This window comes from Lathyrus oleraceus, chromosome 6, assembly GCF_024323335.1.
Source record: "Lathyrus oleraceus cultivar Zhongwan6 chromosome 6, CAAS_Psat_ZW6_1.0, whole genome shotgun sequence".
NCBI lineage: Eukaryota > Viridiplantae > Streptophyta > Magnoliopsida > Fabales > Fabaceae > Lathyrus > Lathyrus oleraceus.
The window spans coordinates 519,236,708-519,259,100 of NC_066584.1; the positions used below are offsets into that span (position 1 = coordinate 519,236,708).

At 35.6% G+C, this 22,393-nt stretch overlaps 4 protein-coding genes across 5 annotated transcripts; 3 read left to right on the top strand and 1 right to left on the bottom strand.

Moving 5' to 3' along the window:
- Window positions 1-752: 752 nt before the first annotated feature.
- Window positions 753-6,586, top strand: LOC127096582 (uncharacterized). The gene is made up of 8 exons (XM_051035129.1): window positions 753-1,152; window positions 1,253-1,362; window positions 1,826-1,882; window positions 1,965-2,264; window positions 2,712-2,956; window positions 4,774-5,080; window positions 5,167-5,440; window positions 6,106-6,586. Exons 1-8 carry the CDS (start codon window positions 850-852, stop codon window positions 6,358-6,360), a joined length of 1,851 nt encoding a protein of 616 aa, XP_050891086.1. The 5' UTR covers window positions 753-849; the 3' UTR covers window positions 6,361-6,586.
- A 265-nt stretch (window positions 6,587-6,851) lies between these two features.
- Window positions 6,852-8,932, top strand: LOC127096584 (extensin). Of its 2 annotated transcripts, XM_051035132.1 has the most exons (3): window positions 6,857-7,307; window positions 7,477-8,544; window positions 8,656-8,932. In XM_051035132.1, exons 1-3 carry the CDS (start codon window positions 7,226-7,228, stop codon window positions 8,685-8,687), a joined length of 1,182 nt encoding a protein of 393 aa, XP_050891089.1. In that variant the 5' UTR covers window positions 6,857-7,225; the 3' UTR covers window positions 8,688-8,932. The 2 variants fall into 2 exon arrangements, with proteins under 2 accessions (XP_050891088.1, XP_050891089.1); XM_051035131.1 differs by having other exon boundaries at window positions 6,852-7,307; window positions 7,477-8,932.
- Window positions 8,933-10,270: 1,338 nt separating this feature from the next.
- On the top strand, window positions 10,271-12,615 carry LOC127096583 (inositol transporter 1). The gene is made up of 2 exons (XM_051035130.1): window positions 10,271-10,660; window positions 10,815-12,615. The coding sequence occupies exons 1-2, from the start codon at window positions 10,498-10,500 to the stop codon at window positions 12,197-12,199; spliced, it is 1,548 nt and encodes a 515-aa protein (XP_050891087.1). The 5' UTR covers window positions 10,271-10,497; the 3' UTR covers window positions 12,200-12,615.
- Window positions 12,616-12,789: 174 nt separating this feature from the next.
- Window positions 12,790-18,147, bottom strand: LOC127096585 (DNA-binding protein BIN4). The gene is made up of 13 exons (XM_051035133.1): window positions 17,880-18,147; window positions 16,425-16,510; window positions 16,134-16,287; window positions 15,923-15,984; window positions 15,478-15,754; window positions 15,299-15,360; window positions 15,098-15,151; window positions 14,313-14,430; window positions 13,891-13,937; window positions 13,725-13,751; window positions 13,470-13,545; window positions 13,228-13,364; window positions 12,790-13,132 (listed from the first exon to the last, which is right to left on the bottom strand). The coding sequence occupies exons 2-13, from the start codon at window positions 16,470-16,472 to the stop codon at window positions 13,031-13,033; spliced, it is 1,164 nt and encodes a 387-aa protein (XP_050891090.1). The 5' UTR covers window positions 16,473-16,510; window positions 17,880-18,147; the 3' UTR covers window positions 12,790-13,030.
- Window positions 18,148-22,393: the final 4,246 nt, after the last annotated feature.

Consider the following 22,393-nt stretch of genomic DNA (forward strand, 5'->3'; position numbering starts at 1 on the left):
AACATATTTGACATTGTATGTTATAGTTGGAGAAACGTAATCCTCTGCCATTGTGACCACCACAATTGCTCCTACTACCACGAATAACTACGACGAAGACGAACCACGTTTGCAATATAATAAAAAGAGATGTGAAAAAATGAATCACACAACACCTCTATTTATACAAAAAAATTACATAATACACGGAGGAGGCAGACCAATTGACACCTCCTCTCATTTTCTACACATATGCGTCAATTGGATTGGCAACACCATGCGGTGTAGCCAATTCAATTGACGTCTCCATTTTAAAATTAAGGGTAGACGTCACTTCATCTAACACTTACATGTTAACATTTTTTAAAGTGGGATAGTTTGAGAATTAATCTAAAAAATAAATTATTTTGAGATTTTTTTTTGAATAACAGTATTAATTGAGTAAAAAAATCGTTTTTATGATTATTAATGAGTTTTGTTAAAAAATTTAATAGATTGTAATGGTTTAATTTCATGAATCTATTGTTATTTGAGTCAAAATCTACCCACACATTTATTTTACCTCACCAAAATAGATTGTAATGATTTAATTTGATCTATTCAAGTCAAATTCATTCCTACACCTATTAAACCATTTGATTCTAAGAAGAAAAGGTGTACTAAAATTAGAGTTAGATTTAGATGGATTAGGACACGTGTATATTTATGAGCAACACAAATAGAGTAACACCACTATGAAAAAAAGAAAAGAAAATAATATCAATAATTTGAAAAGAAAAAAAAAAAGTTAGGTGTTTGTGTTGACCCGACCAAAAATGTGTCGAATGTAATGAAAATCGATAAATTGAATAGTAGTAATAAAAAGAGAAGATGTTAACAACTACAACAACAACAACGCTTCTCACTTCAATCTCACTCTCCAACTCTCTCCGACGCGGCCTCACCAGGAATTTCCATTTCTACCCTCGTAACCGTTTTCTCGCATGCAGAGTCATGGATTCACCGGACCATGGATCGGCGGCGGCGCCACCGTTGATTGACTCTGTAACTCAAGATTTTAAGAATCAAACTATTCACAGTAACAACTTCAAGACCCTCGAGGATCTCAATTGGGATAATTCCTTTGTTAGGGAATTGCCTTCTGATCCTAGAACCGATTCGTTTCCACGAGAGGTTTTGTTTTTTTAATTCATTTTTCGTTCAATTAGGTCTTCAATTTCTAATCTTGTTTAGGAATGAAAATCTCATGTTTTTTGTTTGTTTCGAATTTCAGGTTTTGCATGCTTGCTATACGAGAGTTTCGCCATCAGTTCAAGTAGATGATCCTCAACTCGTAGCATGGTCTGAATCTGTTTCCGGCTTACTTGACTTGGACAATAAAGAGTGAGTTTACTTGCGTATTTTCCAAACCTAATGCATTTGCTGTGTTTTTGGGATGTTCATCAATAGATAGATACACAGGGATTTATTTATTTATTTATTCAGAGAGAAACAAAATTGAATTCAGAACTAGAGAATTAGGGTTTCTACTGTTTGGAATATGTAGACATAATGTTGTCGATATCGGAGCGGAAAATAATGGCTACTATTTAACAAGGTTGTGTAGTCATAATAATATGACAGCTGAATAAAAGGGCTATATCTCTCTAAATTTGATAGAATTACTCGAAGGTTTCCATTTAATTTGGCGAGATATAGACTATAAGCTTAGACATGAAAGCTAGAAAACATACAAGACAACATATTGCTGTTGTTATTGCTGCTGTCTTGGACAGAAAATCATGTGCTTATGCCAATGTTTAATATGCTTCACTTCAGCTACTAAATTCTTGTGTTTGATTTTCAGATTTGAAAGGCCAGATTTTCCCCTTTTCTTCTCTGGTGCATCACCTTTGGTTGGATCGTAAGTGTTGAAACACGTGTCAGCATATCTTTTGGTTGATTGATTTGGTGCAATTAGCCATGATTGACCTTCGTATATACAGGTTGCCTTATGCTCAGTGCTATGGCGGACATCAATTTGGTATGTGGGCTGGGCAGTTGGGTGATGGTAGGGCAATTACACTTGGAGAGATACTGAATTCAAAGTCTGAAAGGTGGGAACTGCAGCTTAAAGGTGCTGGGAAGACTCCTTACAGTCGGTTCGCTGATGGCCTTGCAGTGCTTCGTAGCAGCATCAGGGAGTTCCTTTGCAGCGAAGCTATGCATCACCTGGGGATACCAACAACTCGTGCTCTTTGTCTTGTGAATACTGGAAAGTTGGTCACTCGAGACATGTTCTATGAGTATGCTCACTGAACTTCCACTAATGCTGGCCTTTTCTAATATGTGTTTCACCTTACACTAATTGCCTTTAGCTTGTTACGTTGTATTTGAAATTCCACTCATAGAATGAATAACATAACAAATCCCTTTTCTCCTATATACTATATATATTATGAAAAACTTTTCTGTATCTTTTAATTTTTAATATCAATCTTTCTTGAAATTCAAGTGTCATATTCCTTGCATAGCAAAACTTAACCCTTAGCTCACCAAACAAAAAAGAAGTAAAAGTTGTATTTTAATTTTATATGATAAAAATATGGAATTGGAGATCTAAACCATGCGTTTATAGTGTATTGGCACAAATAAAATAATTACTTTAACACGTTAATATCACACATGTTTATAGTGTATTTGGCACAAATAAAATCAATTACTTTAACATGCTGTTAATATCACACATGCAGTGGCAATCCAAAGGAAGAACAGGGTGCAATTGTTTGCAGAGTTGCCCAATCTTTTCTGCGTTTTGGATCATTTCAAATACATGCCTCCAGAGGTAGTAATCAGGACCTGGAAATTGTTCGTGGTTTGGCAGACTATGCTATTAAGCACCACTTTCCTCATATTGAGAACATGAGTAAGAGTGAAAGCTTATCTTTCAGCACCGGTGATGAAGATGTTGTGGATCTTACATCAAACAAGTATGCAGGTAAAATAAATCTTTTAGGAGGGGTTACTTTTTAACCTCAAAATTTATGTTTTAGGGATACATAGCCACTAAACATTGTCATTCACTTTGAAGCTTGATATCTGAATTTTGAGTAGTTAACTGGTTATTCACTTAGTTGACCTTTCAGCTTAAATATTACTCAGCCTAATGCCCTAATTTTCTCATTCATTCTTTTCTGTGTAAATTGATACATGAATTCAAACAAGTAGCTGAAACATGGGGACCAAGTAATCCCAAACTAAAAAATCAGCTGCTATAAACATGTATAAGAGCCCAAATAACTCACATGGCAGGTGGTACTTCATAAATTGTCTATGGCGGCTGACACAAAGCTTGCAACACCATTCCGTCACAACTGCTATTTAACAACACTGGTAGTGCCTGATTTTGAGAACTTAATCACAGATTAGTAACATAACTTCAGGATGGAAGAAATGGCATTCATGAAGTTTATTCTACCAGATGGCATGTGTGCATAAACGTTCTAATTGTAGGGCAGTATGATGTTACAGTGCGGTCCAACACACAAACTAGTGAATTTTTTATTTTTATTTTTATTTTGGAGTAGTCAAGCCTATGCTTTCTGGATTTGACTGCTGTATATATTATGACAGGATAACAAATTTTGTATAAAACTACTATGTGGAGGCATGACTTTGTTCTTCTGCTTATATTGTTTGGTATCTACTTCTGGGGTTTCATCTCCTGTTTTTGTAGTTAGTGTTAAGGCTATATAGCTTCAAACTTTGGTTGACGGTTGACAGGGAACAAAGATAATTTGCACCGTCTATTTCAGTGTTTGGATTACTTGAACTTCTATAAAAAAAGAAAATAAACTTCATTTTTCTTTAGTAGAAAAAATACCTGTGAGCTTTTGCCGTGTTATATCTTTTAGATCATTGCTATTCACGTGTCATATAGAAGGGCCAGGTTGCTCCTTTAAAACTCCGAAGACGGATTTTTTATTACCAACAAGATGATTCTGCTATCTACCTTACAAACCACGATATTCAGTTGCTTTTCATGTCTAAGACTAGGAAGGCTTCTAAACAGTGATCTTGGCCCTACTAAAAAGCTCCATATTTGCCAGTTGCAGCAGGGGGTATATAAAGGGAAGGGATGCAACATACAAAATAGGGAGACTGAGAAATTGGTGGGTTTAGGTTTTTGAGTGAACATGTTTACCTTTATATATGAGGAGTTGGGGAGGCATTGTTCCCCCTTGCTGCATGGTGATGCAGATAACACCCAGAATCATCTCTGTCATGGTCAGGGAGAGAAATTTCTTTATAACACTTAGTCCATCTTATTTTGACAGTTGTCCAAGTGTATATCTGGTCAAGTTAAGTTGGCCAGTTCAGTTATTCTTGGTGTTGGATGTGGTTCAAGCAATAGGTTGGTCTGGTGGTAGGGTGTTGGGTGGCCTATTAGGTCCAATTAGTTTTTTTCTATAATTGCTTTCCAGCACTTTTTGAAAGCAGTGAATGAGGGGTTGTATTAAGTAAAAATCTTGTGTATGATTTTGCGAAGTGGCAGTAAGAAAGATTGTTTTGTCAGCATTTCCAATTACTCCAAAATTACAGGACTCTGTCTTGTGTAGTTACGCATAATTGCTGAAGTACACTTAACCTCTGGATTATACCTTATACAGTGAAACCATTTTTTTTTACTGGTGGCATGGTTCTGTTATCTTCATTTTTATGGGCTTATTCAGCTGCTTTTCTAAATTTTATTTCAAGTATAACTACAACGCTGACCATAAATCCTTTGTTCTTTATAATGGTATTCTATTTCAGCATGGGTGGTGGAGATTGCTGAGCGTACTGCTTCCATGATTGCTAGATGGCAAGGTGTTGGTTTCACTCATGGTGTGATGAACACAGATAACATGAGCATTTTGGGTCTTACTATTGATTATGGTCCATTTGGGTTTTTGGATGCTTTTGACCCTAAATTTACCCCAAATACCACAGACCTTCCAGGTAGAAGGTACTGTTTTGCAAACCAGCCCGACATTGGTTTATGGAATCTTGCACAGTTTACAACAACACTGGCAGCGGCTCATTTAATAAATGACAAAGAGGCTAATTATGCTTTGGAAAGGTAATAGTAACATTTCTATTCGACTCTCCCCCCCTACCCCATCCCCCTTATAGAAGAAATTTCATATTATGGTTGGTCTGTTTCAGATATGGATCAAGATTTATGGATGATTATCAAGACATAATGACCAAAAAGCTTGGCCTCCCAAAGTATAATAAGCAGCTGATTGGCAAACTTCTTACTAACATGGCTGTTGACAAAGTTGATTATACAAACTTCTTTCGTACACTCTCAAATATTAAAGCAGACACAAGTATTCTGGATGAAGATTTGTTAGTACCACTAAAGTCAGTTTTGTTAGACATTGGTAAAGAGCGTAAAGAAGCATGGACAAGTTGGTTGAAAACCTATATACACGAGGTATAATTGTTTGTGTTTTTCTCTTTTATGCACAACCTTTCTTAGCAAATCTGTTGCCATTCTTAAAATGTCAATTTTTGTTTTTTGGTTTGGCTATGTATATTTATGAAGAATCTGTGGAAATGAGCTGTTTTTAGGTTTTCATATCCACATGCTAGTCATTTCTATTTATTCTTTGCCACAAGCCATAGTATGTACCACCTGCATCACATAGTTTGACTTTTGAATTTTGGTAAGGTTCCGTTTAAATAAAACTCGTCCCTTTTGAATTTTCAAGAGGCATAATCTTGGATAAATGCTTGTTAAGTTTTTTTGGTTCATTTATATCTTGATTTAACCAGTAGTTTCCAAAATGCATACTATCATTGGAACATTTCAATTCAGATTACAGATGAGCAAGTACTGATAGTTTAACTAGCTAAATGCTTTTGAGTATTATTGAACTTTCCAAGTAGTGTCATGGATATGTTACCTTCTGAAAGTTTGCTCATCATATCCATGTGATATAATCAGTGTCTGTATTTTAACCTTGTCATAAGTTGTTGACCGGTAAGATGTTGACTTTCTTGCTGCATAAGTTGCAGTGATAATTTATATGATTAAATCAATTGACCAGGATAATTTGTGCTTTTGACGTCTCTGATTATTGCTTTGGGTTTATACAGCTCTCTACCAGTGGCACTACTGATGATGAGAGGAAGACCTCGATGAATACGGTAAATCCTAAATATATTATCAGGAACTATCTATGCCAGACTGCAATTGATGCTGCAGAAATTGGTGATCTTGGAGAAGTTCGTAGGCTACTCAAATTAGTGGAACACCCGTTTGATGAGCAGCCAGGAATGGAGAAGTATGCTCGCTTACCCCCAGCATGGGCATATCGACCAGGTGTATGCATGCTATCTTGTTCCTCATGAGTTGCTTCCTTCGGTTGGCGTATTCCAAATAGCAGAAATAGGAGAGAAGAATTTAAAAAAGTTGAAAACACAAACTAGGACTTAAAAAAAAAACAAAAGATAGTGTGTATTTGTATTGTACTAGTATAGATGATGAGTTGGAAAACGATACTGGAGGGAACCATCTCTAGTTAGACACAATTGAATGTAATTTATAAGTTATAAGTTATAAGTTATGTTACAATTATTTTTTTTCTTCAAAAAATTCTTTGTTCTCTTGTTTTTCTTTTCAACCATGCATAAATTCTAATTGATATTAGTCTGACTTACCTTCTTCCTCACGCCACAAGAAGGGAAGTTCTAGTCTCTCCGTTGAGAAAAAGTGAGCAAGTGAGCTTTGAGTAGAAAGCAAGCAAAAAAAAGAGCTTAAAAAACCAGACTTTTCCAAAGGGCGAAGTAAGCATATATACCACCATGAAATTAGCTCATGGAAACACAAAAGGATATTTGTTTAGACGGTGCACTAATTTCCATAAAATACACATTTATGAGACTCTTTTTCTGCACTTTTATCATTCCTTCATGCATACAATACATTTTCAACCAAATATAGCAGTGCATCAAAGTTGTCACCCAAAGAATCAATCTTTATCCCAAACAGAACCCCTTGTCTACTCTTCCCCAAAGTATCAATCTTTATCTCAACAGAACCATTTCTCTACTCTTGGCAATTCTAAGGGTTGCCAAGTTGCTTTGTATATAAAAACCTCCCATTGATTGTTCTACCTTTAGGTTTTTCAGAACACATAAATTGTTGTGCAATAGTGAGTGAGTCAAAGGCACAATCCAAATCCTTGTGCATCTGGTGGAATTGCAGTAACAGAAAATGGCAACAAGCAGAGGAAGAATGAATGCTGGGATACTTCTTTTCTGCCTGACTTTAGCTACTCTTCCTCTCACTCATTGTGGTAAGCCAAACTAAAATTTCTAGCTAAAAGTAATTAACCATGAATCAATGATCTGGTATAGATCAAAGTTGTTTGCATGTCATATCTAGATGCATATCTATAACTTATGTGTGTGTGTGTGTGAGAGTAAGTTCACAGTTCAGAAGCCTCTTTACTTTCCACTTTGCAGATGCAGATAGATCAATAAGAATATGGAAATCCCCTAAACACAGAAGAAATGTAATCAACAAGAACTCAAAGAAGTTGAAAATAATCAAACATTTTGATTTTAATCCATCTATATATTCATCAAATGCACAACCCTATAGTATCAACTCTCCATTATCTTTGCCTCCTTATGAATCACTAGGTCCAGAAAATAGCACTCCATATTGTGTATATCCACCACCAAATACTCCTTTCACTATTCCAACCCCCACTGGTTCTCAACCTACCCTACCATCACCTCCTTACTCTTACACCTCACCTTATCTTCCACTCCAAAGCCCACCTCCAGCCCCAACAACCACTACACCAAGCCCACCAGAAAATCTTCCAACACCAACACCTGAAACTGTTCCAAGCCCACCAGAAAATTTTCCAACACCAACACCTGAAATTGTTCCAAGCCCACCTAGTAACATACCAGGCTCACCAGAGCCTATATTAAATCCTCCCATCATTTTTCCAGGCCCGCCCGAATCATCGACGAGCCCACCTTATTTCGAGCCCGGCCCACCCGAATCATCAACAAGCCCACCTTATTTTGAGCCCGCCCCACCATACTACGAGCCCACACCAACGCCATTCATACCTTCCCCTACTGGGGGCAGTGGCACCATCCCAAGCCCATCAAGTACATTTCCATCTCCTAGTGGAGGTAGTGGCACCATCCCAAGCCCATCAAGTACATTTCCATCTCCCAGTGGAGGCACTATCCCAAGCCCAACAGTATTTCAGCCACCTGTAGTCTACCCACCACCAAGTGTGCCACCGCGAGCCAAAACCGCCCCGCAGGCCACGTTGTGGTGTGTGGCTAAGGCTTCAGTTCCAGACCCAATCATCGAAGAGGCGATGAATTATGCTTGCTGGTCAGGAGCGGATTGCACGTCGATTCAGCCCAACGGGCCTTGCTTTCAGCCAGACAGTGTATTTGCACATGCTTCCTATGCCTTCAATAGTTACTGGCAAAGGACTAAAGCTTCTGGTGGCACTTGTGAGTTTGGAGGGACAGCAGTATTGGTTTCAGTTGACCCTAGTGAGTCCTATGATCATAAAAAACATAGACTTTCATTAAGTAACTCATAATTGATTTGATCCAACTTTTGCTTTATCAGTAATGCTGCTTTTTTTTTTTGCTTCTCAACAGGCTTTGATGGATGCCACTTCATCTACAACTGATCAAAGTAATGTTTTTTTCTTCCTTTCTTTAGAACAAAGTCACCTATAGAACCAACCAATGTTTGAAGAGTGAAGACAATCTTTCTTGTGGAAATATGTTATCTAAGGAACACAAGCAGATTTTGTATGTTGTAGGTAGTGTAGAATAATCACAAATGTTGATTTAACCTTTTGTTCTTCTCTAGCTAATAAGTATTATATGATAAAGAGATGGATTGCTATATAATTTCTTACATTGTGTTTCATATTTATGTAATTTGAGTAACACAAATCATTCACAGAAGAGCACCTTATATAAAACAAAATTTAAAAAAAGGAACCATTCCTTGAGGGCTTAGTTCGGTAGAAAAAATGGAGACCTATTGTTTAGATAGTGTTTTTTCTACCAATGTTGCATCGACACCTATTAAAAAGTGCGTATGTGGCAAAACCGACATAAACACCATTATGTTTAATTAGTTCATTTTTAAATTATGATAAGTGTCGACATGTTGATATGTGTATGTATGTTAGGTTTGTACCAAATCGGATAACAAAATTAAGAAAAATTTGTTAAAAAGTAAAATTCAAAGAATTATAGAATAATCTCGTTATGAAAAAGTAATGTTTTATGAAGGTTTAGGTTCATATTTATTTATTTAAAGCCATGAATGAATAGGCTATTGATAAATTGTTAATTAAGCCCTCTGGAGAGATTAAATATAATATGAGATAGGTTAATTTATATAAAGGAATAAATCTAATAAGTCTAACTAACTTAGAGATGAAATAGAAAGTTGTTGTAACTAACTAAACTAGTAGCAATTAGACTAACAATATTAATCAGATAACATCATATATCTCTCCTAAAGTTGAAGCATAAATGGAGGTTAAGTCTAATTTGGTGATGAAAATGAAAGGGGCATGGATCAAGAGGTGGTGAAGATGTCAATTGTTGTGTGAAAGTGATGGAAAGTACAGAAAATAGATTTTGTTGGAGCTTCTCACACCAGATGACAATTAAGATTGATATATTTGGTGCATTCATGAAAAGAAGAGTTAACAAGTATGTGTCATGCTAATTCTCACTAGTGAAGTTCACAAACAATAGTATCCATATCTCTGTATTCATCATTAGAGGAGCTTCTAGAAATTGTAGTTTGAAAGAAACCACAAACAAATCTCCATTGTTAAGGCATGGTGATGGTGATGTCATATTAAACAAGACTCTGATACCATATTAAAGTATAAAAGAGTGAGAGACGTTTGAATGTGTGTTTAAAAGACATTACAGATATTGTATTATATATAGATAGATTATAGCTAATTACATGCTATAATTGATGTGAGACTATTCTACATGTACATTGATTTTAATAAATGAAGAAAATGTTGTTTTAAAAATTGTATATTGACTTTAATAAAAATATAAAATTAATTTTTTAATTATTTTTTTCAATACAAACTTTCAATAAGTTGATTTCTTAACCTAAAAAAATGTCAGCTAAGGAATTTGTTATAACTTAGAAAAAAATTGTTGGTCTTTTCTCAGTGGCAGCCATGTTCCATAAAGTACACAGTCAAACCATCGAGTTTGTGGTGCCTGTTTCTAAGGATCTATAATGTTCATAAAGTCTAGGATATGCTAATTTTATACAATGGTATTAATCAAGAAAAAAAAGAATAGTAACGTTTGATGTTAATAGAATTTTTTTACCGGAAACAACAAGATTAAAGATTAACGATGTTAACTAGTTTGTAGATTGATAAATTATAATCATCTTTTAAACCAATCCCCCAATGCCCACATTTTGTTGAGGGCGTTGCGAGGATGACGAATGTTGTTATGACTACTACAATACAATCAGCGCCAGGAAGTTCAGGGTATTTGGATTTGTACCCTGAACGCAAAATGTCATTTTTTAAGAATCCTTATGTTCTCGGTCTCGCTGCGGTCGCCGGCATTGGTGGCATGCTTTTTGGCTACGACACAGGTAATCCATTCGCTATATGTTCATAAACATCAGAACCGTGTCTTTGACAGTGTGCAGCATCCCCTAGTTATTTTTTTCATGGCTGAATCTTAAAACATGAAAAGGATCTTTGAAAACTTAAGACGGAATGAAAATATTTAAATAAAATTTGCAGGTGTGATATCAGGAGCACTTCTATATATAAAGGATGATTTTGAATCTGTTAGAGAAAGCAAAATTCTGCAGGAAACAATAGTGAGCATGGCAATAGCTGGTGCAATATTTGGAGCATCAACAGGCGGTTTGATTAACGATGCTTACGGACGAAAAATGTCGACACTTTTCGCTGATGTTATCTTCATTTTCGGATCAATCACTATGGCTGCTGCACCTGATCCTTACATTCTCATAATGGGACGCCTTATAGTTGGTTACGGCGTCGGAATTGCGTCTGTCACTGCTCCCGTCTACATCGCCGAAGCATCGCCTTCCGAAATCAGAGGTTCTTTAGTCAGTACTAACACTCTCATGATTACCGGCGGACAATTTATTTCATACATTGTTAACCTCGCCTTTACGCGTGTTCCCGGTACTTGGCGATGGATGTTGGGAGTTTCGGCTGTCCCTGCACTTGTTCAATTCATTCTCATGCTCTTCCTACCTGAATCTCCTAGATGGCTTTTTATGAAGAATAGAAAAGATGAAGCTGTTGATGTTCTTTCCAACATCTATGATTTGGCTCGTCTTGAAGACGAAGTCGAATTTCTAACGGCTGAGGCGAACCAAGACATACGGAAAAAAAAGAAAGCCAGATTTCGGGATGTTTTTAAATCTAAAGAAATCAGATTAGCATTCATGGTTGGAGCAGGACTTATGGTGTTCCAACAGTTTACAGGAATTAACACTGTGATGTACTACAGTCCGACGATAATTCAAATGGCCGGTTTTAAATCTAACGAAATGGCTCTTCAAATCTCAATCTTTGTTGCTGCAATGAATGCTGTTGGAACAATTCTTGGTATTTACCTCATTGATCATGCAGGGAGGAAGATCTTAGCTCTTTGTAGCTTAGGCGGCGTGTTCGCGTCTTTGGTACTCTTGTTTCTGTCATTCTCAAACCAATCATCATCAGCAGGAGCAGCAGCAGTAAGTAGTACCGGGTGGCTTGCAGTTTTGGGCTTGATACTATATATTGCGTTTTTCTCACCGGGGATGGGGCCGGTGCCGTGGACGATGAACTCGGAGATATATCCTAAGGAATATAGAGGAGTTTGTGGGGGTATGGCTGCAACTGTGTGTTGGGTTTCAAATCTGATTGTTTCTCAGACATTTCTTTCTGTTGCTGAAGCTTTAGGAACTGCTCTCACTTTCTTGATTCTTGCTATCATTACAGTGTTTGCCTTTGTGTTTGTGTTTCTATATGTTCCTGAGACTAAGGGATTGACCTTTGATGAGGTTGAGTTAATATGGAAAGAGAAAGCTTGGGGCAGCACTCACATTAACAACAGCAACAACAACTCTGACTCACAAAACCTTCTTGGGAGGGATAATGATCAATAATTCTTAATTTCTAAATTCTTAATTAGGACTCTTCTTTTACTATTAGTCTAGTTAAAGACATTATAGTTGAGATAAAAATCACCAATAATTATTATAAAAAATTTGTGAGTTTAAGAAGAGACTTTGTCAAGGACAAGTTCACTTCTACCTTCATTATAGGTCAAAGGAAAGATTATACAGTATCTAAAAATGTGCGTCCGAGTTCACGGACCATGACAGAAAAATTTAAGCAATATTAATTAATGAAAGTGCAAAGAATGGGAACTAACCAAACTAAAATGAAGTTGCAAAGATTGGATGACGGCTTTGCGACAGCAACAAGAAAAGGCAGGAACTGCTGAACTATATCGACCAGGAAACATTGGTTGGAGCTCAATTTACATAAAATCCAAATCTTATGTTGCATCCTACAGCAAACAACATGTTTCATACCAACAGATAGATTATTCGATTTCTTTTGTTATTTATTTATCATTATATTTTTTAATTTAATTTTTTATATTATTATTAGAGATTAGTTTTCATACACTATAATTTAACACAAATTGGATAACAGTTACCAGCTAGTGCAGATAAGTTGAAAGACAAGATAACAAACAAATTGAAATACTAAACCAGGTCTGATAAGGAGGAACATAGATAAGAAATTGATAATAACTCATCCAGCAGACTATATTCTTTAAATTCTCCTGCACAGGGTTTGGTAAGAATTCTAACAACAACTGATCTATCGCCGATTTGCCATCTCTGTCGTTGGCAAATTGATTCAACATCTGTATTTTTAATTCAAGTACAAGGCATATATAACAAGTTATAGAATGTTTCTTTGACTCATTTCTTAGTCTTTGCTCTCTTGGAACTTGGAGCTTTTTTCTTGGATATCTTTGACTGTGATTTTCCGCCGGTACTTCTACCTCTTTTCTTTTCAGTACCCTGCATCCAAATTTTCAGCAACTAAGTATGTATGCATAGTATTTTCAATTATTAATAAGGACAAATCTAAAACCTGAAGCAACTGAGAAACTTACTGATGTTTTGTCTGCCTTCCGTTTAGATTTACCAGGTGTGTGTTCCTCGGCGTGCTCGTTTTGATCAGATGGGTGGGTGGCTTTCTGATTCTTGCCAGCTTCCTCATCAGAATCAAAGGAAAAACCATCCAATGTCCCTTTTCACATGAAAAGAATAGATGTCAGGCAAGAAATCATGCATTATATTTAAAGCAATGCTACCAGACACAAACAACAGTTAGTTGTTGGTGGATGCAAATTACCTTCAACCATAGTTTCGGCTTCATAAACATCAGACGGTGGATTCAGCTGTACGAAGTCATTCATGATGGCCTCTATCTGAAAATAATTCTAGGTTAAACACCAATGGCTGCCCATATTTTACAAAGTCCTTGTCAAAGCTGACTAATCACTAGTAAATGAATAAATGAGGAAATGAGTAGATAACAAATAAGAAGCAATCAAGACGACTTCAGAAATAAAGTGAGCTAATAAGTAGGACCTATATAACAACAGACCTTTGCCTCCGACTGCCCAAAGCTTACCTGAAAAAGAAAAGAAAAACTCATTAAAGTGATATTTTAAAGGTACGAAATCTTAATCATGGATGTGACTAGCTACAAGGTCAAATAAAAAGTTTCAAGGACATGATGATAAATGCAGATTACATCAAAGATGACATACAACGCAAAACGTCCGGCAAGGAACTATAGATGTTTTGTAGACTGTTCCTGAAAAAAATATTAAAATTTGAGCAATCAGATACAGGTTGCCACTATCAGACAAATGCAGTGTAACACAAAAAATGGAAGCCTAATAATGTACACATTACAGTAGCATATAATTTGGAGTAGAAATCAATATGACAAAAAATGAGGTGATCACTAAAAATCAAGGTTTTATGATTCCCATTTTTAAAAACTTATAGCATACAGTCAGCTGTTTCTGGAAGACTCAACTTGCAACAATCAGTACAACACTTAGCTAAGCTGTATTATGGTTCTGCATGCATACAGAGTGTTATCATCAAGATGTATGTGTGTGTCTTTATACATTAAAGACAACAGTATTTGTTTCTTAATCGGAAAACAAGTGTCCTAAGATACCTTTCAAATCTAAGCCCATTTCCGGATCCCCAGAAAGGGAATCTGAGATGATAATCCGCCCTACAGCTCCCATATCACCACTCAAATCTATGGAGTCACCTTGACACTCAATAAGAGCCTGCAAAACAGAGCGCATTTTGTCACTCATTTCCTATTTCATAAAAAATGAAAAATGAAAATCATTACAACAGATGTGATTTTTACGGAAAAACCTAGATGTCATATGCATCCCCACTCAACAAAATTGTAAATCAAACTAGCAACATTTTGCTAGACCTCTTATTATTATTGTTATTATATGATATTAGGCTGCAATTATTATGTTATTAAGCAACAACCAGTAGTTATGTTATTAGGCTGACAGTTATTTTTGTAGATGGATTTTAAATAAATAATAAAAAATATGTATGCACTTTATTTTGGGACTGGATTTTGATTAGGAGAGACCAAGCTCTTGAATTCGTGGAAGGAAGAGACCAAGACTCTCGAATTTCTTGGAAAGGAAGTATTTATCTTTTTTTTTGTTTTCTGTGTTATAATTCTGTAAACAAGGTTTCCTGTTGCAATCCAAATTCTGACCACGGTAACCAGAATTGTTCAATAAAAGTCAGTTATTTCATCTATATTTCTATGTTTGGTACTAGGTCTGTATCACTTTTCTTCCACGAAATTTTATTTGTTTTCAAAAGTGAAACATGTTCCTCATCTGGTTGTCCCTGTGTTATCTAAACATGGCCGGTACAATACAACTATAAAACCAGACATTTAGCAAAGGAAATCCTGACCTTTGTACGGTGAACTTTCTCAGAAAGCATCAAAGGCAACATTGAGGAGGAAACCTAGAACAAATAGAAAGCAAATTTTAGAATGTCAGACTAGATAGGAAGTCAATGTGGTCTTTGATAGTTATTATTTATTCATGTATCAAAGTGATGGGCATGCTGCGATACATTTTTAGGAAATCATTATAACAATGAAATTCTTACATTTGGTCCAACATGCTTTTCAACAGTTTCTTCCTCTTTAACCTCTACATCTCCATCATCACCTGTCCCATTTCCATATGCATGTACAAAATGGTAATGAAGTGCTTTTCAAATCCATTCGTATTAAGATGGGGCAATGTATTGCATTTTTTTAAAAGTAAAAATTAACCATTTCATACCTTTCCCATTTACATTAACCTTTGTTTTCTTCCCTTTTACTGGTGTACAGCCTTCTACCATTATTTGTTTTTGTGCCGTCTTTGCTTTTGAAACCTTTTTGGATGGAGACTTTCCATCTTTGTCAGGAAGTCCATCCCTACATTCTACTTCACTAGGAGGTGGAGATATTTGGGGCTTAGAAGTTTCCACCTGATCAATATCATCTTCAGTTTTTGGAATATGATCACGGTATGACTCGGAATCTGATGACAGTTCCCACAGTGAACGAATGGGTTCCTATGCAAAAATATTGGATATTATCAGTAATAACAATATAAGTGGCAGGCCAAAGCCAAAAACATATTCGTGACACGATGTGCACGATAAGGCAAAAGGAAATGTGTTTTTCTCCGAAATCTACAACTGCCACCTAACTATTAAAAGATGAGATGGCATGGATCTTACTCTGTGCTTGGTTTCGTTGTCAGTGTCAGAGTCAAGCTTGATCTTCTTATCCTCCCTCTTTCCTGCATCATAAGTACCAAGGGGCGAAATGACAATGCAATAAAATATAAAACTATCGAAGGATTCTCACATTGTATAACTCAAGTCAATTGACCATAAATACTATTTCATCTTGGGGGATCTGCAATTGAAAATCAAATATCAAGTGTACCATTTTTCTCCTTCTGCGTATCCATTTTCTTCCCTCTGGATGGTGTTTGATCATCTATTTGAAGACTTTTTCTATCCTCATCTGAAAAGCCACCACTATCACGTAAAGGCTCGGAATCAGATGACAGTGCCACCGGCGAATCAGGAGTGGGTACCTAGTAGCAGGAAAATGTATAAGGACCATGGTGTTAGCAATGCTCAATCAATCGTTAGGAACTATATACAATGTGAAGATTGCAATAATGGAAGTATGCAATAAAAAAGTGTAATCATGGGCAAATTATTGTGATACCTGAAAAGAACGCAACCAATCGGGGGAGCTGTCTCCAGAACTGCTCATTCTTTAGGTAAATGATAATGAGAAAGCGCTATTGATCCCTGAAAGAACGAAAAAACAAGTATAACGCATCGTAGGGTTGTACATGGTTAACCAGATCACATTATGGTTTTGGTTTGCTAAACCAAACCATTTGTCTACTTAATGGCACATCATCAACATTATTTACTTAATCTTATAAATCATTTACTAAATCTTATACATTCAAACATTATGTTTCAAAAGTCTACTAAATGATAAATTCCAGCTAAAACAATTTTTATGTCTTGATCCTAGAGCGAAAATCAATCTTCACCAAATCTAGTTCATTATTTGATCCTTTTGCATAGTAGGAGTCAATGTACTGACAATAGTTCCCAAGGCACTATATATGATGGTTATGCTGCTGCGATTTGTTTAAGTACACTTGGGAATGCCCATGATATTTAGCATATTAATTTCCTTTTAACGTTACAAGTACCAAATGTTTGCGCATCGCATAATCTAATTTTAACAACTAAAGTGCCAAACAGTTTTGCCAAAACTAGTGCAATTGGGACCATACAAGAAAATGCTACTGCAACACCTTGTACAAAACTTAAAAATCCCATCAAATGATTTTCCAATCTGTTTTAAAATGTATTATCAATGTTGATCATGAGGCTGCATGTTTTAAAATACGACTTTGGCTTTAACTTTGTGCACCCTTTATTGCATAGAGTCAATAATCAACAATAGTGAAGAGGACACTAATTTACGATAAGTAAAAGATGTATCCCGGATGTTGCAAACTACATATGGCAACTAAGCTCGACTATTTGCAACAAAAGTGAAGAGGACAGTAACTCGCAACATGCACCTATCAAAATAAGCAGGATGCAGGAGACGTTGAACTAACGGCTGATTTTGAGTTTGAGATCTTAATCAAAGAATCTAGAATTCGTTAAGCATAGCCAATTAGCCACATATTCTAGAAAAAAGAAAATTAACAAGAAACTCAGAAGAAAAAAAAGCATCAATGAAATCAATAATTCAGATTATACCACAAGACTTTCAGCTAAAAATCAGCTTGTCCTTCCTTATGTTGAAAGCTTACACTAAACTTTATAAGAGACTATCATTCATGATAAGAAGCATAAAAAAAATCACTTAATCTCAAACTCGATTATAATCAAATGAATTAAAAGTTATTTCAATCAAAAGCGCACATAATCAATTAAGCTAAATAATCAATTAAACTAGCATAATCAATTTTAGAATCAACAAAAATCACACGTGATTAACAAATCTAGCATAAACATGCTACAGAAAAAGTGAATATGGCTGTAAGTCCAAGGAACTGGTATAAACTGCAAATTCAGAAAGCGAAATCTCAAGGAAATGGAGGAAGAAATGAAAATGAAGCATGAAAGAAAGAGAAAGAGAGCTTACGTTAGAGCGTGAAGTGTGAAGGGATTGCGCACAGAGAAAGAACGCTGGAGAAAGAGTGTGAAAAAAATGGTGAAATCGATTTGCGAGGTGGGAGCTAGGGTTCAGTCACTTCGATTTGGGATTTGGAGGGAAACCGGTTTATAAACCTATTCGATATAAAGGTACCCGTTTTTAATTATTGCTGTCTGGACTGGTTCAGTTTATTGATTAAATGGTTTGGGGTTAAGAAGGTTTGGTTATTGTTGTGGTTAGAGATAACTACAGAGTTTATATGATTTTGGAGTAGTAATCTAATTTGAATTTTATATTTAGCATATCTTTTGATTGATTGATTTTTTAATTAATATACATTTTTGATGTTTTAATTTTTTATTTCTTTATTTTAAAACTCTGTTATTTAGTTCCACTATCTTATAATAATATTTGGCCGGTGAAGAATAATATATGAGGAGTGTGAGGAATAGAGAGATGAGTCTAAACAATGTTAAAGTGAAAAAGTAGAAGTTGAAGCGAAAATGGATGATATGGTTGTTTTTATTCTTCTTCTTTCTCACACTTCAATCAACATCAAATCAAATTTCAATTATGATATTCAATCTTTTGTCTTTAGAGATATCAAAATATCATGGTTTTATTTTAATTATATTTTGTGAAATATTTGATCAAACTCTAATATGATCGAAGGGTAGTTTTTTGCTTCGACAATTCGACAGGATCATTAGCATGCCGTCGAAGTCTGCTCATATATTGTAGTCGAAGTATGCTAGGATTGTTAGCATGTTGAATTGAGTCTGTTTGGTATACTCAATTGTTTAAGTCAACTTGTTCTCTAAGTTATCTTGTGGAATGGATATGTGTGTAAAAGTCAATTAGTTTAGTGTGTTAGTTTTCTTATAAATAGCATATTTGTCTATCATCATTGCATTACGCAAATCCTAATTAGGGTGAGAGAGGTTATTTGCTATTTTGTAACACATGTAATCTTGTTTCAAAGAGAAAGTAAATAATAATAGTTTATAATCAACTTGTTGTGTTCTTCTTGCTTCCTTTTTCCTACCCTTGTGAATTTCTTGTTGATTAAGAAATCGATTATACTTTGTTATTCCGGTATCGTTTTCACAACAAAGTGGTGCGGTGAGCGTGGAGAAGATGCAGTCAACAAAGTATGAGATTGAAAAGTTCACCGGAGTGAACGATTTCGGTTTGTGGCGTTTGAAGATGGAAGCCCTACTGGCTCAACAGTGTTATTTAAAGGCGTTGAAGGGAGACGAAGCCATGGACATTGCGTTAACGGACAAAGAAAAACGACTATGGTAGAGAAAACCCAAACAGCGTTATCTTAGCCTTGGTGATAAGGTTTTTCGACAGGTTTCAAAGGAGACAACAACGTCGGGGTTATGGGTGAAACTCGAAAGTTTATACATGACCAAATCGTTGGTCAATCTCATCTACCTGAAGCAAGCCCTGTATTAATTCAAGATGAGTGAAGACAAAGTTCTGGCTAAGCAGTTGGATATGTTCAATAAGCTGATTCTTGATCTTGAAAATATCGATGTCAAGATCGAGGATAAAGATCAAGTATTGTTGTTGTTGTGTGTCTTGTCCAGATCACGTGCTCACTTCAAAGAAACTCTCTTGTATGGAAAATAGTCTCTGACCTTTGAAGAAATTCAATCAACCTTGTATTATAAGGATTTGAACGAATGAAAGGAGCACAAGTCATCTTCGATTGGTGAAAGTATGTCGGTTAAGGTGAAATTCACAAAGAGAGCTGGCAAGTTCGACAAGAAGAGGGGTAAAAGTCAGCATAAGTCTTATAATGGTGATGCATCTAGTATTCAGTGTTATCACTGTAAGAATGGAGGTCATACAAGAAAAGTATGTCTTGAACGCCTGAAAGATCGTGGAGGTAAGGATAATGGCAACACAACCATTGTTCAAGATGATTTCGACTCATCAGATGTTCTTGTGGTTTCAAGCGGCGACTCAAGTAAATAGTGGATTATGGATTCAGGTTACACTTGGCACATGACTCCAAACAAAAACTTGTTTGAGGAACTATGTGATCAAGATGGTGGATTTGTATTGCTTGAAAACAATAAAGCTTGCAAGATTGCAGGTGTTGGATCTGTGAGATTCAAGCTTCATGATGAGTCAATAAGGTTGTTGACTGAAGTCAAGTATGTACATGATTTGAAGAGAAATTTGATTTCTCTTGGTGAATTCAACAAGAAAGAATATGTTTTACAATGAGAGAAAAGTATTCTAAAAGTCATGAAGGGGTCAAAAAAAGTCTTAAAAGATGTGAAGAAATAAAACTTGTATACCCTTCAGGTTGAAGTTGTCAGTGGTTCTGCAGATGTTGCATCCACAAAACCTTTGTCGAAAATAGAACTTTGGCAAATGAGATTGGTCCATGCCAGTGAAATGGCTTTGGTCGAATTGGGGAAACAAAATTTATTTGGTGGAGACAAAGTCAAAAAGCTGAAGTTTTGTGAACCCCGTGTACTTGGAAAATTTTGCATAGTAAAGTTCAATAAAGTCAAATAAATAACACATGGATCCCTTGATTACATCTATGTTGATCTTTAGGGGTCTGCATGTGAAGACAAGCTTCCAACATATTTTGATGAAGACAATATCTGAAGCTCAAACTTCCATATCAAAAGAAGAAGAAAAAAGAAGGATCTTATCATAACTTTGTTCAAGACTTTCATTGATTAAGTTTTAAGGTATATTGATTTCTTGGCATATACACTTTTAGTGCTCAAAGTTTTTGATCATGCATTATGCCTTTATAAAGCCATTGTTATAAGATCATTTATGGCTTTGGTTGAAAAGTTGGTTGATTGCATCATTTTGGTGTTTTAACTTAGAATATTTTAAAACTTTTTCATGCACCAATCAATTGATATTTTGGAACAATCGATTGGTTGAGACTTCTACTTTTGAAAATTTTTGTTTTTCTACTGAGCCAATTGATTGATGTTTTGGAGCAATCGATTGGTCTGAGTTGATTTTTTCAAATTTTTCCTTATGTCAATCGATTGGTCCTTCTAGTCAATCGATTGATCCTGTTTATTTTTTGAAAAATCTGAAACAGATTCATTCATTCTTTACACCATTTCATCATATCTCTTCATGGCAACCTTCACATCTTTTCACTAATAATTTTTTTAGGATTTCTCTAATCACTGCCATGATTTTTGAAGGGATGCTTTCATCACTATAAATACATTTCAACTTTTCATTTTTCATTCACCTTTTTCAAACTAATCATAAAATCTCTCTAGATAATTTTCAACATAACTTTAATATTAAAATACTTTTAGCTTTGTAATATAGTTTCCTGTAGAGTTGTCCCAGGTATTTTTCACTATGTTGTAGCTTTCGGCCTCCATTTTCCATATATTCTCAATTATGTTTATGCTGGTATGCCTATTATACTGGTACTTATGCTAAGTCTTAGTAGTAAAAGCAAGCTTTATAGGGCAGTGATCAGAATTATAACGAAGTAAGTGAGTATTTTCAAAATTGCAAAAGTTTTCAGGCCATTTAGAGGAGGCAAGATATTTATCAAGTCTACCTTGAATGTAGTTATTTCCTAACTGATTGTTGGCTCAGGTATACTTATTTCCAATGTAGCCTATATCATAAAGGTCACAAGTTATAATAGTATCATGGAAGAGATTGGTTATGTTATTGTCAATCGGGTTACCCCTTTCTTTTCATTATTGTTAAGCACCGGGTTAAAATCCCCAAAAGCAATCCAGTTCTCGTTATAGTTAGTGTTGTAAAGCTCTTTAATCATGGAAAAAGAGTTGAGTTTATCTTGATGGTTAGGGGACCCATATATACACGTTATACGACACATTTTATTATTATCCTCATTAAAAATAGTATACACATCAGCATAGTTATTATTGCTATCACGGATGTTAATGGTTACATTATTGTTCCACATGAGGAATAGGCCCATTACTTTCCCCCCACCAGTGGTAGAGCAGTCATACACTTAGAAATTATTCTAGATATTATCAAATTATAGTAAATTTTAGAAAAGGATAGATAAGAAATCTTAGCTTCTGAGAGGAATATAATGTCTGGTTAGTGAGTGAGAGGAATATAATGTCTGAGAGGAATATCATGTCTCTTGGCTAGCTCTCGAGGAGCTTGTCGTTAGTGTTGTGGTAATTTTTTTAGGCCCAGTATCATCTCAACGCATTTTCTTTTATTGTCTTGTTGCTCATGGGTATTTGGTTCGTTGTTCATGTTGTGCCAATCAGACGTTGCATGAATTATTATCCCCATGTTTTTCATAATCTGGTTTTTTGTGATATTAAGCTTCCATATTCTCTTTAAAAGCCCTTCTAGGATAGAAGTGTGTATGTTGACACTCGGGGATTTTTGAGGTTTGCTGTTGTGGTTTATGTCCCCTATTTTGCGAATCCTTTTTCTGAATTCTTGTGAGCAGAGCTAGGGGCCTAGAGGATTTTGTTTCTTCCTTCTTTGCG